General features: G+C 35.2%; 1 protein-coding gene across 1 annotated transcript; it reads left to right on the top strand.

Moving 5' to 3' along the window:
- Positions 1-6,345: 6,345 nt before the first annotated feature.
- Positions 6,346-20,916, top strand: LOC139896943 (phosphate transporter PHO1 homolog 1-like). The gene is made up of 13 exons (XM_071879572.1): positions 6,346-6,604; positions 6,693-7,002; positions 7,108-7,423; positions 7,548-7,596; positions 7,717-7,788; positions 7,911-8,040; positions 9,330-9,450; positions 19,022-19,271; positions 19,373-19,522; positions 19,612-19,764; positions 19,892-20,170; positions 20,312-20,448; positions 20,617-20,916. Exons 1-13 carry the CDS (start codon positions 6,380-6,382, stop codon positions 20,705-20,707), a joined length of 2,283 nt encoding a protein of 760 aa, XP_071735673.1. The 5' UTR covers positions 6,346-6,379; the 3' UTR covers positions 20,708-20,916.
- The last annotated feature ends 2,134 nt before the right edge of the window (positions 20,917-23,050 follow it).

Below are 23,050 nucleotides of genomic sequence, written 5' to 3'. Positions count from 1 at the left end.
TGTTGAAAATATATATTAACTTGGTCATAAAACGATTTGTTATTATATATATATTAACAAATAGCGAGACAATGATTTATAGAAGTAAATGACCAAAGCACTCGAAAGTTTAAGATACACTTAGAATGATATAGTTTATTGATAATTTAAGACTATATTTTGACAAAGGTACGAGTCACAAAACGTAAATTGCGAGTTTTCTAAGCGTACGAAAATGCGTTCGAGAAACCGGAACCGGGACATAAGTCGAGTGACAACGTATGAGTCATCGGAATGAAAATTACAAGTCAACTATACACATGAATTTAATATAATATATAATTAATTATTTAAATTATATATATTATATATATTATATTTAATTATGTCGACAAACAAGAAAACAAAAAATATGTGAGCTGGATCTGATGGCCATGCGATCGCATGAGAAATAGGCATAAAACCCATGCGATCGCATGGGCATCAGATTTCAAAAAGTTGCCTATAAAAGTCCAGTTTCTGCTCGAATTCTTTTACACATATATACTCTGTAAGTATTTAATTATTATAATTATTATTATTATTATTATTATTATTATTATTATTATTATTATTAAGATTATTATTATTATTAATCTTAATATTTTTAGTAATATTATACATAAAATATTACGACGAGGTCATGAGCGTGTCACTTTCAAAACAAGCTTCAAACGGGATAGAACTAAGGAAATTATGGGTTATAGCTATGGAGGTTATGGGTAATGTTCTTGGATATTGTTCGCAAGTCAAACCTAGTATTTATCATCTCTGTTGCGTCTACGTACTTTCCTGCAATATTGAATCTCAATATTGATACGTGAGCATTCATATCTTATCTTTTATATATATTAATAGTGTATACATGTCTAGTGCTCGAGTATATATTTATACATGCCTGTATGCTAAATTTCGTCGTTAAACAGTTTATAATGAATCACGAATTAAATACATATATTTCTAGTAAAAGGTATTGATATACATGTTTTCAGAAAGCTGGTGAAAAATCAATAACTTTTCATTTAGAAATCGCGTAATTTCGATGAACGGATCAAAAGATATGGTCAACTGAATTATAATTGACGTTAATTGGAATTGCTTTTAAATCTGCAATTAATATTTAAACAACCTGTTTATGAGATTGATAAAATACTACTAGCCAAGTAAATGAATCCTTATATAAGGCACGTCTCGTTTTGTTGAACAATTGTCAAAATTGACTTTTTGAAATGACTTTTGATAACTTTTGTATGTCGATCTCGAGCATTAGGATTGTGATACACTATAACCCAACCTAGTTTATTAGACATTTATTGACCAACATATGTTCTCTAGGTTGAGATCTACGGTTAATCTTGCATTTCGAGTTACGGTCACTTTTTGATGAATGACCTTATGTGCTGCTAAGGTGAGTTTCATTTGCTCCCTTTTTAATTGCTTTTGCAATATATATTTTTGGGCTGAGAATACATGCACTTTATTTTAAACGCAATGGATACAAGTACATACTAAATTCTACACCGAGTTTGAACCGAAAATCCCTTAGCTTTGGTAACTAGTAACTGATGGTTATAAGAAATGGTGGGCGCGAGTAGTTATATATGGATCCATAGGGCTTGATATCCCCGTCCGAGCTAGAGCACTAGCCTTTTAACGGACGTATGCTATTTGAGAAGCGTACACGTTGGTTTGCGTGTATTATTAAGATGATTATACAAAGGGTACAAATTATATATGCGTTAAGTTTAGTTACCAGGGTGCTCAATCTTGTAGAATCTTTTGATAAACGTTTCAGGTGAAAAAACTGAAATCATGTGATCCACCTTTATATACAGATTATGCAAAACACTAAAACTATGAACTCACCAACCTTTGTGTTGACACTTGTTAGCATGTTTATTCTCAGCTTCCCTAGAAGTCTTCCGCTGTTTGCTTATATGTTAGACAAGCTATGTGCATGGAGTCTTACATGGCATATTTATCAAGGAAACGTTGCATTCACCAAATCATCACCATGTATCTTATTTTGACTGCATTGTCAACGGAATTACTATTGTAAACTATTATTTACGGTGATTGTCTATATGTAGAAATCATCAGATGTCGAAAACCTTTGATTTAAATATTCATTTATGGTGTGCCTTTTTAAAAGAATGCAATGTTTACAAAACGTATCATATAGAGGTCAAATACCTCGCAATGAAATCGATGAATGACGTGTTCGTCCATATGGATTTGGAGCGATCGTCACACAACAATCTCCCACTTGAAGGATGATCTAAACACAACCTTCGCCAACCCGTCACTATATTTCTTCAACAACCCACAATAACTCCAGATTAGCCGATTACCAACTCCTTTTGATACCGCCGGATGAGACACCCGAATCACGCCGCACTTCACTCGTTATCCTACGAGCAAGTGAAGTCATTCGACACCAAAAATACGGCTGAGTGATAATCCAATCTCTTAGTTACTAGCTTGGGCCATCTCGGTTTCTATCGCCACCATCTTCTAACACGAAGATCATCTTCTTACACTAGAAGACCAACTGAAGTATGCGACTCTTCAGTATACTTCAGTTATAGGATACTTCATGAGACTATACCGCCTCACCAATCACTCTAGACATGTCCAATCCCGAACACACATGTCAATGATCACCCTTGTACAGGATTTCACCGTCTATCTATGATTTTCCTTTCCAGCAATCAGAAAATCCAACAGACACCCTCGTAGACTCTTCATCAAGGCTCTAGTGAGAACACAGTCACAACCTCGAAATCTACTAACTTTTCAACTTTCCGCTTTCTTGCTGGTACACTGACTTCCTCATAGCTATGAATTTCACAAACCCATCTTCTCATCCCAAGCACGCTCCCACTGTATGAGTAAGAAATAAAACCGCGGCTACTCGAGAATAAACTTGGTTCGTACCACTAGCCAGTCGCAAATTTCTTTGCCATTGGAGAGTAAAACAAGTACTCGAAGCCCTAGTGTTACCCGGAATCATCACACTAATCTTGAGAACTTTGGAGAACAACGTCGCATAATTATCTCCACCACTCTACTAGTTGACTAACTCCCACTAGCTCGATAACTTCCGTCGATTACTAAACTCAACCGAGTTCCCGACACCCTCAACGATCCTAGAAACCTCAAGTTCCATAATATCCCAATCATCTTAGAATATCTGACCATACGCTTGGTCACCCAGTTTCATAACACGCAAGCACCAACTTCCACCGATAACTCCTACTGTCGACTTTCAACCCGATGCATCTTGTTCGTTATTCACCCGCTCTAACCCGAGAGAAAAACCACCCTCCTGAGCTTCCATAACAAACACATCTTTGAAAACACAGGTCGTATTGTTTGAAGTTTCACGAGACAAAAAAAACCGTCTCGCACTCGCATCATCAAACCCGAAAAAGTTCAACCCTGAAACTCCCCAAATTCGAAAAATCATATCTGAAAATCCAACGGTCCGATCAACCTCTAATTTTTACCACTACTAGATATATGTGTGTAGAACCACTAGCCAAAAAAATCAAGTCGATCCAACAGTAGTAGAACCCACAATTAATTTTCTCACACAGCTGTGCAAACAAACCCCAAAAGGGTTTTTTCTGGCGGCTGCAAAATTCGAAAAAATATAACTCCAAATTGAACGGTCTGATCGCTATGAATTTTGGATATGTTTTAGACCTACATATCTACCACCAAAAGAAAACGTTTCAAGACGGTCCGACGGTTAACGAACCCTCTATGAATTTTCGACCACAGCTCTGCAATTAAACCGAAACCGAGTTACCGCGTCTTCAGAAAATTGTATCTCCCAATCCAACCGTCTGATCACTTTCAAATTTGGTACACGACCAGATATCTGAGTCTTCAACCTACAGTTAAAATATCATGGAGATCCAACGGTTAACGAAACCGCTACGAATTTTCTACCACAGCTGCGCCAGAATTCCGAATTTTTGAAAAATCTCTTTCACAACAAAAAACTATCGATCCGACCACCGACTCTGTTATCACCGCGAATCACCACAATAATCTATTATAATCATAGACCATTTTTAATAGATTATCTCATGAGTACATAGACATACCCGTGAGTTCTTCGCGATCTCTTCAACTAAGCCCTTTGATCTCGATACATGTTGTACAAAACCCGTCGTTCGTTCACTATGCTTTCAAATCGCCATCGCTCCCACTCGAAACCATGAGCTCTTGATACCACTTGTTAGGAATTATGGACCCTAACAAGACCGGTGATTTAATCCAATCACCAAACCCACAAACGATAAACGATAAAATAAAGCATAACGATAAATGTAAACGACGTGGTTATATCCCAACTCCAAAACACGGAGAAGGGTTTACTCCACGGACGCAAACCAGAGATTCTTCACTATAGTTTTCGTGCACACATGTTAGGGTTACAATGAAATGTTTATATAGGCAAGGAAACAACTTAGGGAACAAGAAAACATGATTCTACAATTTTCAGCCCGTCAGGCCCTAGCCGCGCCGCGCCCAGAGTGGGCCGCACCGCGCCTCCACGGCAAAATCCAAAACAGTCTTTTTTTTTCCTTGTTGTTTTGATATCCTTCACACATCCAACAGCCGCACAGGGCCCCAAATTTGTATGGGGCCCCAAATTTTTATGGGGCCCAAAATTTTGAAAACCTATGTAATAATTCATTTATTCGTACATCGTAACGGAATATCTTATTTGTGGTCTATCATCTAACAAGAAATACTTAATAGATTGATGTTTATAGGTATTAAAAACAATATAATGGGAGTATTGACTATAAAGAGTTGACCAGTTACTTCGTTACAAAAAATGTAGGATTACGGTTTTATATAAAATAGTGTAACTATAACGAGTTGACAACTATTTGAGAATAACATTTTGCAACAGTTGTTTTGAAAATTTTTAATTCTATTGATTACGCTATCATAATATTATATGTTATACGTATTGAAAAAATAAACATTTATAGAGGCCTTTTTTAAGTTTCGATCAGGGCGTTCGAAATTAGCGAGACGGCCCTGGGGAATTCGTTGGGATTCTGTCAACCAAACATGACCTTAGTATTCCGAATATCTTTCACATTACCATTAACAAATTAACAAGTTTGAATCAAGCATGTACTTAAAGACACTAAAAGACAAAGTAGGAAAAAGAACATGAAACAAATATTGAGTTTATCTCAGAGGTATTGATTCAGGTCTACACCCACTATTTTAAAGGTGTTTAATTAAAATCTCTCACACATAATTGCAAATTTTATGATTGATAATTGTTGTGATAGAGATGATATCAATTGTCATTTTGATGATTGGTTGATAGCAGTAGCTTTTTTCATCGTATGCAATCCAAAAGATTAATGATAGTTTTTTATTAAAACTTAAGTGACATCCAAAAAGTAAAAAAAGCCAGAAAAGAAACCCCTTGCACATATAATGTATGTAATTTATATTTGGTCATTTATCCAAAACAAATTGTCTTCACAAGCCAAAAGCCCAGCCAAAATGGCCACATAACATTGTCTCAAACAACAAACCAACTTTAGTTTACAAAGAAGCCAATTACTTATTATTCGAAAAACCACCGAGCTCATGGCTGAGTGGTACCAAGCTTCTGGATTGTGGGTCCGCATTCGCTCATCGCGATTGGTGCGAGTTCGATTCCAGGGGAGAGGTTTACCGCATATTATGTATACACAGTCATCCTATGGTGCTGTGGTCCCTACGACTTGCTACTGGCAGGTGTAGGTACATGATAAAATCGATCCGATTCACGTAAGTGCGAAGATTCGAGAGCGGGTTCCTTCTAGCGTGTGTGGGGAGTATAACCAACTAACCGGCCGTTCAAAAAAAAAAAAAAAAAAAAAAAAAAAACTTATTATTCGAAAAAATCGACATTATATAGAATTTGGCTCATCTGTGATAGCTACTGAAGAATAGGACCATTCACATACGCAAATCGACACATGGGGCTTCAACGATTACATGTTACTTGTGTACGCCACAGGTTCCTTTATGATAAATTTGAACTTTACGAACAGCATCTTGATAAGCATATATCAGTACATCATCAAGGCCAAAAAGTTGCCATTATATACATTTCTGGTTAATAACATCCACCAATATCTAACAATAGGCCCATAATTCAAAGAAAAAATAAAAATAAAAACAGGATATTTTAATATGTGCTGTACCTAAGAATCAGGGCTGTACCCTTTTTCATTGCACCATAAATATTGTGAACATAGGCTTCAATTACACACTCTAATCTCATCTCAACTCACAAGTTCTTTAAAAATATTGTGAGTTGAGGAAAAATATGGTTAAGTTCACTAAGCAGTTTGAGGGTCAGTTAGTTCCTGAATGGAAAGAAGCGTTCGTCGATTACTGGCAACTTAAGAAATACATCAAAAAAATTCATATCGAATCAACTTCTCATACATCAAAACCGAAAGAAAAAAACTCTTTAACACGCGCACTCTTCTCGTCTATTCAAAAACTTTCCTTATTTGGTAACCAATGCAGAGATAACGAACTCATTCATGTACAAACACTCTTTATGACTCTTAACTTTTAATGACCAAAGTTCGTAAATTCCTTTTTTAATGTTTGTTTCATTTATGTGGTATCAGGTTCATAGTAAGCTTGCATCGACAGCTAGTAATCGAGTTTTACTATATGAAACAGAATTGTTAGAGCAGTTTGATCATTCTGAAGCTGCTAATGAATTCTTTGCTCTTTTGGACCGTCAACTTAACAAAGTTAACGAATTCTACAGAAAGAAAGAAAAAGAGTTCGTCGAAAGAGGCGAATGTCTTGAAAAACAGTTGCATATTTTGGTAGAGCTTAAAAATGCATTACAAGATCAACACAAAAATAAAGCTAACTCATCCCAACATGATTCCAAGGATGAAGCCTACATATCTGGCACTATTTCATGCGGTACGAATGTATAATCTTAATATTTTGGTATGATAGCATTTAGCTTTTTACTTATAAGTTATGGTAACAAAACTGATAAGTAATTTTTGTTTTGTTTGGATTCAGATGAAGAATCGCACAGGGGCTTTATAGATCAAGATTTGCAGGAAGAGGAAAACGTATCAGAAGAACAGAATTATGCTGACTGTATTAGTACTAACTCGAATGGAAAAAAGATGAAGATTCGCATTCCTTTAACTAACCCCACACGCACGTTTTCTTATTTACTTTGGGAAGATTTGATCAATCAGTCGTCGAAAAAACAGAATTTTGATGGAAAAAAGCTTCACATTAATAAAACGAAGCTTCATCATGCTGAAAAAATGATTCGGGGAGCTCTCATTGAGCTCTATAAAGGTCTAGGCTATCTCAAAACTTACAGGTATTGTTATATTTTTTTGGCTACATTTTTCTATTTCAATGTTCTTGAGCCAAACAATCTGCAAGCAATCTAAGGATTCATGAGTCATGACATTGAGAATGATTTTGAGGATTAAATTTTGCAGGAATTTGAACATGCTTGCCTTTGCGAAGATTTTAAAGAAATTCGACAAGGTAAGCACATTGTATCTACTAAGGTCATTGCTAATTCCTTAACACTTTTAATTTTTCTTTTTTTATTCTATTTTTATTTTGATATTGAAATTGGAACCTTATGTTGTCTTGGTTTATTAGGTTACAAGCAAACAAGTTCTTCCTATTTACCTTAAAGTTGTCGAAAGCTCCTACTTCAACAGTTCAGACAAGGTAAAGATTCAAAAAACCATACTTTGTAATGCAATGATCAGTTTTAGTAACTTTTGTATTGTCTCAGGACAAATAAACATAGGTATATTAACAATTAACAATTCTAATTATGCATATGACAGATTATTAAGTTGGCAGATGAAGTTGAGGAAATTTTCGTAAAAATTTTCGCACAAGATGACAGAAGAAAGGCAATGAAATACTTGAAACCGACTCAACGCGCAGAGTCTCATTCTGTCACCTTTTTCATAGGTGTGTTCCTCAACATTGTTTTGTTTCTTTTTGTTTTTGAAAAATATATATAATTAAAATTATAATATATAATGATGAATATATTGACAAAGAAGATAATTGGTCATTGGCCACTAAGAATCAAAAGAGAAGAATTTTATGATAACATATAAAAACATGATAACTTGGCCCCTTTCTGTATCATCTTTCCATTAGTGGGCATTTATGTGGAATATACCTTGGTAATTTTTACTGAATTGATACTTCATGTTTTAGATTCGATAATGGCAGTTACAACAAAATAAAATCGAGCATTTGTTTCAGTGTTAAGCTTGAATGCCTTTTTTTTTTTTATCTGTGATACTTAAAATTAACATGTACTATTTGGGTCAATGGGTAACACTTTAATGTTAACTTTGTATATCAAAAACAGATCAAAATCAAAGATTATATTTAACATATTTATTTCACATTCTTATTGTTTCGACTGTATTTTAAGAATTACAGGATTATCATTTTTCATATTTATTTATTTAACACTTTAAAAGATGAACAAGTAGGTCACTATGCCACTCAATATAACCTTTAAAAGGACTTTGGTAGTCAAAGATTTAGATCTACTTTTGTTGCTAAAGGTGAAATGATAACGAAAATTGGCCTTTATTATCACAATACGTATACGATAGAGCCATTAACATGTTATCTATCTACCAAAGGGCCTTTGGCCCAGCGGTATCAAGGAGCCCTTATTCGTGTAAAATTACCGCTCGTGCGCTGTTCTCAGTGGTATCTCGGAGATCCGAGTTTCAGAGGTTGCTATGGTTTTCCAAGTTGGCTGTGTTACCTAATGGGTGCGGGTCCCGTGGTTTCTTCCCGACACGTGACACGGATATGATCTGGTGAATAGCTTCACTTCAGGTTGGCCCCGTCAGTGACTCCTAAACTGCTGTTAAAAAGAAAAAAGAAAAAAAAAAAAGAATAGGTTATCTATCTGATTGACTATTATTGAACCTACAAACATAAAAGGAAGCCTGTCACTTATGTGGAAAACCAACACAGCATAGATTTCAAGTACAACATTTTAAAGTGTGATCTTTCTCAGCACCATATCTTAGTGTTTGTTTAAGCACGGAAACTTTTTTTGTTTGATATTCTCAAGATATTAACTTCTCATTGAAGATATTTTTTGGAATTATTATGACTGGACTTTAGGATATGAGATATTAGAGGAGTAGTAAAAGGATTAATAATAATATAACACTTCGATCTGTATCTGAATCATGTTTTGACGTTCGTTTATGGATTTTTAGGACTATTTACGGGATGTTTCATAGCGCTTTTTGTTGGGTATGCCATCATGGCTCATATGACTGGAACATATAAACCACAAACTAACACAATCTACATGGAAACTGTGTACCCTCTTCTTAGGTACGTCGTGTTACCATATCATAAAAACGATTTAATGAAAATGTGCTTAATAATGATATTAGTTCACAGTAATTCAACTATGAACACCAGACTCTTAATTTCACACAAACAATAGGAATTAAAGTGCAGAAAATTAAGAGAACACGAATTAGAAGAAAACCAATAATATATTAAGCACAATCGTGTTTTTGATATATTTATAAAAACTGCAAACATAAACGTGTATTTATACAAGAAGAACCAAATCTTCCAGATTTGGTTTCTTAACAAACTACTCTACAAAATAGGAAAAGATATACAAGGATCAAAGCTAAACTTAAGGAGATTAATTCTGGAAGATAAACACAAAAACGCATCATCATATATCTTCTAAATATAAAAGAGATCTTCCAGAATCTTCAAATGGCTTTATCAACAAGAAATCATTCGGCAGTTGACTTTTGAAAACTTCAGACTCTAACATCATCTGCTCCTCAGACTCTAACATCATCAGACTCTAAAATCTGCAAAATACTTTGACTCATCAGATTAACTTTCCCAACAATCTCCCCCTATCTGATGATGTCAAAACAATTCAAGCTACTAACCCATCAACTTCTTGACCTCTCTTTCAATCAGCTTGCACTTATGCTTCATGTGTGAGATCTTCTTCATCATACTGATCTTGCTGTACAAGTGCATCAACAACTTTCTTCGAAAAGGTAAGGTCTGCAGAGATTCACACCTTGTCATCAAACTTAATAGCAGCTCAATATTAGCATCCTCAAACTGATCCACTCTAATCAACATTCTCCTTCCATTAGAAGTTTTAACCAGCAATGCATCCAAATACTCAACATAAAAATCATCTATAAACTCCATATGTTCAGGAACAGCATATGTATCAACTATCCTCTTGACCCTTCTTTCTTTCTTTCTCAAATTAAAGGCTTCACAGAAAACTTCATAATCCTTCAAACTAATAAACCCTTCTTCAAACACCAGATGCACAAACATAAAAATCCTCTTAAACACCTCACTTAAAATCACCCTGTCACCTTCACAACCTCTCAAACCAAATGCAATTCCTCTCCATTCACAAAATCCTAACCTCAATATTTGATTCAACTTCACCCTTAATCTTTTATCAGAAGCATGAGATAAAGTCAGAAACAAACACACTCCATCATACTCAGTCCTATCAATTTCAACCTTCAACACTTCTCCTTCATACCTTCTAAATCTAAACCTTTTATTCAACTTAGCTCTCAGATCATTCAAGACCGCAGGATTTTCAGAAATATCACCAGCAAATTCTGCAATCATCTCACCAACAGCTGCAACATTTTTACCCTTATCCTTAACACCACCAGCAACAATTTCATCACCAACAGTAACATTCTCAACCACATTTTCTGAAACCACAACCTCATCAACAACAATGTGCTCCCCCTCAATTTGATTCTCCCCCTCAACAGCAGCTCTCTTATTCTTATCACCAGCAACCTCTGCATCATCAACTCTCTTTCTTTTCTCCCCCTTTTTGACATCATCCACCTGAAGAGAAGATATGATTTCCCAGATTTCAGCTTGTTGATTTTTTAAAGTAACCAAATCAGAAGCAAACCCTGGAAAACAACTTTCTACCCCATCAACTTTCTTTTCCAATACATCCAACCTGTCATTAAACATCACCACAGAATTTGAATTACCAGCACCACCCTGCAACTCCCCAACCAACCTCCTCACCTCCATCAACTCTGATTTTGAAACAAAATTATTATTAAAGTTTTTAGAAAGATCAGACTGCACAACAGATAGTTTGTCATCAAACTTCTTAGTCAAATTAGTCAAAGCCTTATTCAAGCCAACCAATTCAACTGGTGCCCCAGTCTGACCTGCAGTGTCAATAGATGTGGGTATGGTTGGTATATCCTCATGACTTTCCTGTTGTGAAGAAAAGCAATCCTTGGATAAAGAAGGTGTTGAGGCCTGTACCACACCCTGTGACATGAGTGTGGCATTGGCAGCCTGTGCAAGAGTGTGTAAGGATGACATGCTCTGGAAAGGTAGTGACAGACTTAAGTCTGAGGTAGAAGTAGGTTTGGCCATTTCAGTAGGTTGTTGAATTTGGTTTGATGAGTCCAGGATTGGGACCTCTGTTTGTAAGTTAACTGAGGGGGTTGCATCAGTAACTGTAATGTGGGTATCCAAGTTAACTAACCTATCAGGTTTGGTTAAGGTCAAAGCACTGCTTGCAACAACCTCTAGCAGAGGTGAAGAAACAGTACTAGCACCATCTTGCCTAGTGAATTGTAATGGTGAATTCACAGGTGCTGAATCATCTAAGGGTTCAAGTATGGTGGTATTCTCTGTATGAACTGGTGAGTTCATAAGGTTGTTTGATGAAGATATTTGCTCAGTAGCAGTGGGTGAAGATGGGTTAGATTGAAGTGGTGTTTCTTCAACCATATCTTCAGCCTGCTCTGTTTGATTGACAATATGGGGTGGAGTAATTGGGGGGGTAGAAACTGAATGTTCAGATTCTGTTGAATGTTGTTGACCATTGTTGTGACCTTCTTCAGATTCTGATTGCTCAGATCCTGAAGAAGATGCCCCTTCAGATTCTGATTGCTCAGGATCTGCAGGTTGGTCTGCACGGCCCAAATTGACCCAATGCATCATAGCAGCTGTAAGAGGGACTTCTTGACCATCATCAATGTGCCTATGAAACATTTTGACACTGCATTCAGGTAAATACCTGTACTCATAGACATTAAAAGTTTGCAAACCATTGTACAAAATTGGTGTCATTGCTTGTTCAAACATTAGACTCATAAATCTTATGAATGGCACATTGTGATCTCTTAAAGGTTTTTCAGTAAGCACTAAGAGTTCATTAAAATACAGACGTGCAAAGTCTATATTTCTCCCTGTTACCATGGCATCAAAAATATGAGCCTCAAAATCATTTATTTCAGTTAGACTCCCACATTTAAAACTCAAACTTCTGATTATATTTGACAATAGAAACATCCACCTTGGACTGAACATACTGATTTTGACACTAGAATTGGTTAAGGGCTGACCAACTAGGTTAAAACAATTTCGTACAGCAGATTTTGCTGCTGTTCGAACAAAATTCTCATTAAAAGGAAGGTTTAAAGCAGCCCTTAAATGATTTTCAGTAATTGTTAAGGTGTTGTTACCATTCCTGTAAGTACCAGTAATTGACCTTGCTTCTCTGTTCCCATTACAAGTGTACCAGAACTCAGCCAGCATCTCAGGATACATCACCGTTGTCTTAAAGAAGGCATCCTTCAAAGGATGATTCCTCATAAACAGCATCAATTCCTCATATCCCTCATTAGCAAACCCTTCTGGAATTCTACCACAAGCTACCCTATTGTTCACCGATACCTGTACCTCCTTATTACCTCTAAAATCCTTTGCTCGATGCATCCTTTCAGTTGGTTCCAGAACAAAAGGGATGAATTTCATGTTCGCCATTGTAATCGCAAGAGAATTTCGAAAAACAGATGAGGGTTTTGAGATGATCGACTGATTTGACAAAAAAATTTAAAATTTAAACCCTATTAAATAATTCTGACACCGCCAAAAATTTTACCATTTACCTCCTCAAAAAGTTACAGTTTTGACCCTTTTATTATAAGAAATAGAATAAAGAAAAATAAACTTACCTAAAACAGAACAAGAAAAAAAAAAAAAAACTTTATTTGACTCAAGATAGAAAATAATTTACACAAAATTACATCAAAAATACACCAGAGTCACACCATCTCAGACTCTGAAATAGCATTACCTCATCCAGACTCATTAAAACATCAGACTCCGGAAGAGTCATCACTAGACAACATTTCACTAGATGGATTTAACATTCCAAGTTGTCCAAGAAGATAAAAATGCCTTTCTTCATTAAGTGCCTTAGTAAAAATATCTGCCAATTGATCCTTTGTACCAATATGCTTCAAATACACTTTGCCCTTTTCAACACAATCCCTTATAAAATGATGTCTGATTTCAATGTGCTTTGTTCTTGAGTGAAACACTGGATTCTCAGTAATAGCAATTGCACTCTCATTGTCACACATGATTGGAGTGTTGGACAATGTCAACCCAAAATCCAAAAGTTGATGTTGCATCCAAAGTAATTGAGCACAGCAGCTTCCTGCAGCAACATATTCAGCTTCTGCTGTAGAAGTAGCAACAGAGTTTTGCTTCTTACTAGACCAGCTAACCAGTTTTCCACCTAACAATTGACATCCACCAGAAGTGCTTTTCCTGTCTAACTTGCAACCTGCATAGTCTGCATCTGTGTAACCAATTAGATCAAACCCTGAGTCTTTGGGATACCAAAGACCCAGGTTAGGGGTACCTTTTAAGTACCTAAAAATCCTTTTCACAGCTTTGTAATGAGACTCCTTAGGGTCAGATTGGTAACGTGCACAAAGACATGTAGCAAACATTATATCAGGTCTACTTGCAGTTAAGTATAACAAAGATCCAATCAAACCTCTATAGGTTGATTGACAAGTGGGTTTACCAGACTCATCCTTATCAAGTTTTTCAGAAATGCTCATTGGTGTTCTTATAGAAGAACAATTTTTGAAACCATATTTGTCTAACATGTTAGCAATATAGTTACTCTGGTTTATAAAAATACCCTCAGAACTTTGTTTTATTTGCAACCCAAGAAAATAGTTTAATGTACACAAATTACTCATTCTATACTCTTTTGACATAATATCAGAAAACCATTTTCCCAAGTTAGGATTAGTAGACCCAAATATAATGTCATCTACATAAATTTGAACAAGTAGCACATCACCTTTGTCCTTTTTGACAAACAAAGTCTTGTCAATAGCTCCTCTGGAAAAATTATTTTCTAGAAGAAATGTTGACAAGGTATCATACCAGGCTCTTGGAGCTTGCTTCAGACCATACAATGCCTTTTTCAATTTGTAAACATGTTTTGGAAATTTCTTACTTACATAACCAGGAGGTTGTTTCACATACACCTCTTCTTGCAAAACTCCATTCAAGAAAGCACTCTTCACATCCATTTGAGATACCTTAAACCCTTTGTGAGCAGCATGAGACAAAAACAATCTGATAGCTTCAATTCTAGCCACAGGAGCAAAAGTCTCATCATAATCTATCCCTTCTTCTTGCCTGTACCCTTGAGCAACCAACCTTGCCTTATTTCTGATAACAATACCATCTTTATCCACCTTGTTCCTGAATACCCATTTTGTGCCAATGATAGTTTTATCATCAGGCTTTGGAACCAATTCCCATACTTCATTCCTTTCAAACTCTGTAAGTTCTTCAGTCATAGCCTCATTCCAGTCATCATCACCTAGTGCCTCATCAATCTTCTTAGGCTCAATAAGTGAAAGAAAACTTGAAAACAAACAGAAATTAGCTATGGCAGATTCAGACACAGCAGCCTGATTAGAAGAACTAGTCTTGGGTAACCCTGTAGTATCCACAACATAATCATCAAGATGCTTTGGATGAACTATGCTTCTTGAAGATCTTCTGATAGGTACAATGGGATCTGAGGTGGTATCTGATGATTGGCCACTCTCTTGATTAACAACAATCTCTTCTTCTTGTGTAGATTCTTCTGTATGAACACCTTCAGCAATAATATTTTTAGAGTCTGACCACTGTTCATCAGACTCAGACTCTGAATCCAGAGTCTGAACAATGTTCTCTGAAATTAACTTAGACATTTCTTCAAGTGCAGAATTCTCAGAATTGGATGATTGATCCATTTCTAAGGAGCTTTCATCAAAAGAAACATTGATAGATTCTTCAATCTTCATTCTCCTCTGATTGTAAACTCTATAAGCTTTAGATACAGAAGAATATCCCATAAAAATACCTTCATCAGACTTTGGCTTCATCTTATCAAGCTGATCTCTTTGATTTAAAATGTAGCACTTACACCCAAAAACTTGAAAATAATGAATAGTAGGCACCTTTTTGTGATATAACTCATAAGGAGTTTTACCATGTTTCTTCACAATCAGTGACCTATTTTGAGTGTAACATGCTGTGTTTACAGCTTCAGCCCAGAACCTTAAAGCTACATTCGATTGACATAGCATAGTTCTAGCTGCTTCAATAAGGGTTCTGTTTCTTCTTTCAGCAACTCCATTTTTATTCTTAAAATTAAGATGAGAAAGTCTTTTATGCCACAGCCAATTTAGCTCATTTACAGTCTGAGAATACAAACATGTCTCAATACCAGAATTAACAGAATTCAGATCCAATACATACACATTCTGATGTCTCCAGGCCACAAGTGTTGGCCTACCTTTTGGATCATAAATAATACCAGCTTTCTTTCTGATTCTTATTTCACAGTCTTCATCAGCAATTTGACTAACACTTAGCAGATTATGCATCAACCCTTCAACTAAGGCAACTTTCATCAAAGTAACACTACCAGCTTTCACAGTACCATAACCAACTGTCTTTGCAACAGAATTATCACCATATCTCACAGGAGGACCCTTCTCTTCTACAAACTCTACAAGATGTTCTTTGCATCCAGTCATATGTCTTGAGCAGCCACTATCCAGATACCACTTACTACCCTGCTACACAAGACACAAACAACTACACAATTAATTCTTGGAGGGAACCCACTTTTCAGTGGGTTCAATAGGAGAATCTTTTACTCTCCATACAAAAGCTTTGTTACCAATCCAGATCAACTTGTCTTTAACAGATTTCAAAACACTTTCACTTTCACAGACTTTGGGTTTCCAACACTTTTCAATTCTCTTTGGAAGACAACATGTACTCTTAACAGGAGATTTCTCTTTACTTTTGATTACATTATTAAGTTTTGAAATTTCCTTTTTAAGTTTTCGAATAGTCTTAGTCTGTTTGGACTTTGACTTTCTTTTTGACCTTTTAGAATCTGGACTGGTACTAGTAACAGAAGATAAATCAGATATGTCCTTGCAACTTGACTCATGGGTGATAGACTCCTGGTCAGAACATTCACTTTTAATTTTCAAATCTAAACTGTTAGAGTCTGAAGATTTCTCAAGTTCAGACTCTGATTGACTTTTACTTTCTGACCAGTTAGAGTCTGATGGTAACAAAATTTCAGACTCTAAAGGATCTCTGCTCTCAAGTACAATGATGTCTAAAGGCTCAACAGGATCTAATGATTTTACAAAAGCATTTGTCAAAATCTTTTTATCACCATCAAACTTTACAAAAGTATCTGGTAAAATATCAGGTTTAAATCTATTAGGATCAGCTTCCACATTATTGTCTAATATGTAGTTTTCACCTAATATAGCCTTAACATCATCTGGAATTTGTTTGGCAATAGCATCAGAATTCTTTTTAGAAGATACACACCAAGATCTACAAATTGACTCATAATGTTTTGACCTTTTAATTGATCTTCCTAATTCTGTATTTAATCTTTTAGTTTCTTCAGCATATGCCATTTTATAAGTGTCTAATTCAGCCTCACACGATTTTAATCCTTTAATTTCAGCATCTTTTTCCATAATTGACTGTTTAAGATCAAGGATTTGTGTTCTTAACCTATCAATGTCTTCTAAACACCACTTAAAGTCAAGCAACAAGTACTGAAACATTCTCACTTTTTCATTATCAAAATAGTTCACAAAGTTTTGTACCTTATAGGCAGAAATTTTATTACAAGAACTATCCATATCCATCTTCTCAATAGCCTTCAGATCCTCTTCAAAATTACTGGATCCACCAACCATTTCAGTTAAAGCCATAAAACACTTGTCTTCCTCATCATCTGATGATGAATCTTCATCCTCCCATGTTTCAGTATACAAAGCCTTCTCCTGTTCTTTACCCTTTGCCTTCTCAGCTTCATTCTTTAATTTCTTGTACTTCAACTTGTACTTTCTTGCTTTGTCAACAGACTTGTAGGAATCTGAACCTCCTTCAACCTTAGACCAGCAATCAGCAGCTATATGCCCTATCTTACCACACTTGAAACACTTAGCTTTCTTTGGATCAAATGAACTCTTACCTTTACCCTTCTTAAAACCAAACTTTCTTTGCTCAACTCTCTGAGCCAAAAGAGCTATCTGGGCCTCCAGATCATCATCTTCCTCATCTTCTTCAGATTCACTATCATCAGAAGTTTCATCATCCTCAGATTCAACCTTACTAGAGTAACTGGAGAACAACTGTTTGTTCTTCTTTGTAGTAGCCACCAAAGCTGCCTCTGGATCTTTAGCAACCTTCTTAACATTGATCTTGTTCTTCAACTGTGTTTCTTCAAAATTTGATAGAATACCAAACAACTCACTTAGCTCATACCCTTCAATCTTCTCACTTATTACCATAGAAGTAATAACCGATTCAAAGTTTGAAGGTAGTAATTCAATGAACTTTTGACACAAAACTTGTTGTGTCTTTTCTATACCAACACTTTCAAGATCATTTATCAAAACCTGAAACCTTGAGTGGAGATCACTTAAGGATTCTTTAGGCTCAGCAGCAAAGTTTTCATAGCATCTGATCAGATTCTTTCTCTTTTGAGTCTTAACAACTGTGACTCCTTCATAATCATTAAGTAAAAGATCCCACATAGCTTTAGCAGTCTTGGCATGACTAATTTTCCTGAGAATAGGAACAGTGACAGCATTACCAATAATACTTCTTATTTTGCTGTCAAGCTTAAACTTTATAGCTTCTGCTTCTGTCCATCTTTCTCTTGGAGTTGAACGAAAATAAGCAGGTTGTGCAGCAACAGTATCTGATCCAGGAACAGCATCGACCATTTGACCTGGTGTAATGGGTCCTGTGGTAAGGACAGTTTCTGCATCTTCATGAACAGATCCAAGAAACCATAGAACTTTTAGCTTCCATGTTGCAAAGTCTGTGCCATCAAAAATCGGCACACCTTTTCCAGCCATGACTGGAGTAACAATTGTACTGGTAGACATCTTGATTTCTTCAAAGATGAAAAATAGATCGTTTTAAAGATTACCTTTGACGGATTTACACCTTACCCGCTCTGATACCAGTTATTAGTTCACAGTAATTCAACTATGAACACCAGACTCTTAATTTCACACAAACAATAGGAATTAAAGTGCAGAAAATTAAGAGAACACGAATTAGAAGAAAACCAATAATATATTAAGCACAATCGTGTTTTTGATATATTTATAAAAACTGCAAACATAAACGTGTATTTATACAAGAAGAACCAAATCTTCCAGATTTGGTTTCTTAACAAACTACTCTACAAAATAGGAAAAGATATACAAGGATCAAAGCTAAACTTAAGGAGATTAATTCTGGAAGATAAACACAAAAACGCATCATCATATATCTTCTAAATATAAAAGAGATCTTCCAGAATCTTCAAATGGCTTTATCAACAAGAAATCATTCGGCAGTTGACTTTTGAAAACTTCAGACTCTAACATCATCTGCTCCTCAGACTCTAACATCATCAGACTCTAAAATCTGCAAAATACTTTGACTCATCAGATTAACTTTCCCAACAAATGATGATGACTATATATTCATTGTTATGCAGCATGTTCAGCTTGTTATTTTTGCACTTTTTCCTGTATGGATGCAACATCTTCATGTGGAATAAAACGCGTATAAATTATAGCTTTATCTTTGAGCAAACACCGAGACGAGAACTCAAATATCGAGACGTGTTCTTGATCTGTACAATGTCAATGACAGTTGTAGTTGGTGTACTATTTGTTCATTTATCACTAATGGAAAAAGGGTACTCCTATTCTCAAGTTGATTCGATCCCCGGCCTTCTATTATTGGTAATCTATCAACTTTCAAACTTTATTCGGTGATAAAAAGCTTTGTTGTGTGGCATAGATTATGAGATTCTGAAACATGTGTACTGTTTTCCTTTTTACAGGTCTTTTTGATATTGCTCGTGTGTCCCATCAACATCGTCTACAAGTCAAGCCGTTACAGACTGCTAAGTGTACTCCGAAACATTGTTTTATCGCCTCTTTACAAGGTTGTTATGCTGGACTTTTTCATGACTGATCAACTTTGTAGCCAGGTATGACACTATCTTGATGTTTTTTTTTTTTTTTTAGCGTAAGTGAGCATATACAACTATATATGTTTGACAGGAACTGTTTTAAATAGGTGCCGATGCTAAGGAATCTCGAATATGTGGGGTGCTACTACATAACCGGGAGTTATAAAACTCAAGACTATGGATACTGTGTTCGCACGAAAAACTACAGGGATCTTGCCTACACTGTTTCATTTTTGCCTTATTACTGGCGAGCTATGCAGGTTTAGCAATAATATGATAGTTTGCTAATAAAATTAAATAAATAATAAAAATAGTGGTCATATCTGTGTGGGCGCCACAGATAATAATTTATAATGAGTTACTCTAACAAAACTATTAATTGTGTAGTGTGCTCGGAGGTGGCTAGATGAAGGCGAAACAGGGCATTTGATAAATTTGGGGAAGTACGTATCTGCAATGTTAGCGGCGGGGGCAAAATTGGCATACGAAAAAGAAAAAAATATGGGATGGCTATGCTTAGTAGTGATAATGTCAAGTATTGCAACTGTGTATCAATTGTATTGGGACTTTGTAAAGGATTGGGGTTTGCTACAAATGAACTCCAAGAATCCATGGTTAAGAAATGAATTGATTCTTCGTCGAAAGTTTATATACTTTTTCTCCATGGTATATACGCTTATGCTTGTTATACGAAAGAATCATCAATATAGTTTTTTAAAATAAAATGAACAAAAACTTGAAAGTTATTGAAATCGAGTAAAAATAAAGTAACACTAAACAGAATTTGTCCTTGCAACATTTTTGCAGGGATTAAATCTGGTTCTGAGGCTAGCTTGGTTGCAAACTGTTCTACATTACAAATTTGGGAGCATCGATTACAGATTGACAGGGCTATTTTTAGCAGCCCTTGAAGTCATTCGAAGAGGCCAATGGAATTTCTACAGGTAAACTGAACTTTCTTACTTCTTAGGTACAAAACTTTATGAGCTTTGTAAAATGGCATAAGGACATTAGATTGCCAAGAATCTATTGAATTTTATATGTTTCATGAAAAAGTCAGATTTTGTTTTATAATAGCTAACAAAAACATCATTTTGTAAATGGTCCTGCAGATTGGAGAATGAGCATCTGAATAATGCAGGCAAGTTTAGAGCGGTGAAGACAGTACCGCTTCCATTTGAAGAAGTGGATGAACAAGATTGATGATCATTATCAATTATTAAGATGCAAATTCTCAACTAGAGTAGATTGTAGAATAGGATTCGTCGATCTAGTCATCAATGGTTCACAGAAGAACCACTTAGTTATTATATGTTAGCCAATATATTTAGCCCGAGTCCAATATGTATTATGGGCTTACAGAATCTGCTAGGGTTTCTATACTCTATAAATATTGAATGATAATAAAGTGATTGTTACGGGGAATTCATTCTTCTAACAATCACTTTATTATCATTCAATATTTATAGAGTATAGAAACCCTAACATTACATAGAAATCCTATCAGACTCTGTAAGCCCATAATACATATTGGACTCGGGCTAAATATATTGGCTAACATTATATTCACAAGTTGATGCAATTTTGTGCAAATACTTCATATTTGTACACAACTTTTTTAATGGAACTTTAGTACCTATCTTAGGGCTGTTATCAATGTTAGAATGTCTTTTTGGTATTATTGATTGAAAAAAAAGGGAAGTGTGTCTGGGACTGACACAGCTCAGCCATTGATTCATCATCCAAAAGCAGAGAGCCCTGTTTGAAATATCTATAAAACATATATACGCCAGCTTGAACCAAACTTGCAAGTAAGGGAGTGTTGAAGTGTGAAGAGCTTGATCAAAAAGGAGAGAATTCAATTGCTGAAAAGTCTCCCTATGGGAGAAAGTTTCACGGGTGGCTCCCATATATGGGAGAATTGAATTCACTTAGGAGAGTCGGTCAGAACTATTTCTCGTATAGAGAGAAAATTTTTCCGTATCAGTAGAATGGGGGGTGCTGAGAATTCGTGTTTGATTTAGTTCTATAAATAACCATAATGTAACATGTACCTTAGAGCACGAAATTTATCAATAAAATTCTCTAGTTGAACGTGATTAAAGAAATCACACCGATTGCATATAACCACGTTAATATGCTTGTGTCAATTTACTCTTTCGCATTGTTCTTTCGTTTATTGTTTGTGGGTGAGTGATTTTATAGAATCACTTGCGTTGTTTGCGGTCCTAAAATCAAAACTCAGAGGTGGCACAATAAGTGGCTAGAGTCGGGTTTGGTAATGGGTCAAACGGATTCCGATTGATATTATTATTAGGCTATAGTTTAAGCTTAACCTAAAACTAAGTCTAATAAGACCAGTCTTATAGCAATGGGTCATCACAATCCTTTTTTTTCAAATAATGGATTGGGTAAAGTACCTTCCTACAAGGAATTTCATTTTATTTGTATTAATTTCCTCTATTGTTTTGTAGAAAAGCAAGCAAACTTTTTATTTATAAATTGAAACAAGTTGTTAGAGTTTATTAACATTTATAATCAATTTATTCATTAATATTTAAGAAGTTTAATGTCAATGATTGAACGGAACTAGTAATGACGTTCGAGCGATGCGGCGGAATTAGTTATTTTAGTGAAACAGTAAATGAATAAAAAATTATTATAAAAATTCATGTACAATTAAATTCTATTCATAAATAGCTGATCTTATTTCACTATCCTCGTCTCTTTCTTTAAAACTAATTTACCTACTTTGCTATTTAAAATTTTGCCGTGTTAAACTTTGAATTAATCTTTTTGATATTATATGTTTTTAAATATTATAGACAAAAGTATTTAAATTTTAAGTTCTCTTGAATCTAAAGTACCTACCGATCTTGTAAACTTATAATAATAATCATTTAATATATTGTGAAATAGTAGATAACTAGTTTTTGAACCCTCGCTTCGCGCCGGGGGTTCGGTTTTCAATGTATTTTATTGCGTTTAGTTTGTAAAATTATTTCGTGGCTAACGATGATGTCGTTGAAGCGCAACTCGGGTCGAACTAAAAGGTATAACCCGTGAAAGATTTAAATATTATTTTAAATTAACAATATATGTGTATCTCCGCGTTTCGCTATGGAATTGTCGACTTTTAAAAATTTAACGCAAAATCAACGTATATGAAAACTACCCAAAATATTTAGCGTTTTTTAAAAAGAATCCGTTTTACGTATAGTTAGTGACATTGTGTTCGTAAAATTATTTCGAGTTTAACGATGATGCCGGAAAAATTTAACTCGTTGCGAGCGAGAAGATATGACCCGTTGAATATTTGGGTGGAGTTTATTTAAAAATTTTTATGAAAATGTTGATTTTGCACTTTACCCCCATGTTTGGGGGGCCGGTTTTAATGTTTGAACAAAGTGTGAGGTGTTTTTTTGACAAAGTGAAAGTTAGTTAAAAAAGAGAAATGACGAAAATGCCCCTAGTACTATTCATCATTTTTGTCTAATAGTTAATATGATAGTAGTAGTATAATAATAATAATAATAATAATAATAA

Source organism: Rutidosis leptorrhynchoides, chromosome 3 (genome assembly GCF_046630445.1).
Source record: "Rutidosis leptorrhynchoides isolate AG116_Rl617_1_P2 chromosome 3, CSIRO_AGI_Rlap_v1, whole genome shotgun sequence".
Taxonomy (NCBI): Eukaryota; Viridiplantae; Streptophyta; class Magnoliopsida; order Asterales; family Asteraceae; genus Rutidosis; species Rutidosis leptorrhynchoides.
This window is presented reverse-complemented; position numbering and strand designations above follow the sequence as displayed.

Coding starts and splice junctions, on each gene's coding strand:
- LOC139896943 (XM_071879572.1), top strand. CDS start 6,380: ATGGTTAAGTTCACTAAGCAGTTTGAGGGTCAGTTAGTTCCTGAATGG. Junction 9,451..19,021: donor ACTGTGTACCCTCTTCTTAG/GTACGTCGTGTT, acceptor ATTGTTATGCAG/CATGTTCAGCTTGTTATTTT. Junction 19,272..19,372: donor TCCCCGGCCTTCTATTATTG/GTAATCTATCAA, acceptor TCCTTTTTACAG/GTCTTTTTGATATTGCTCGT.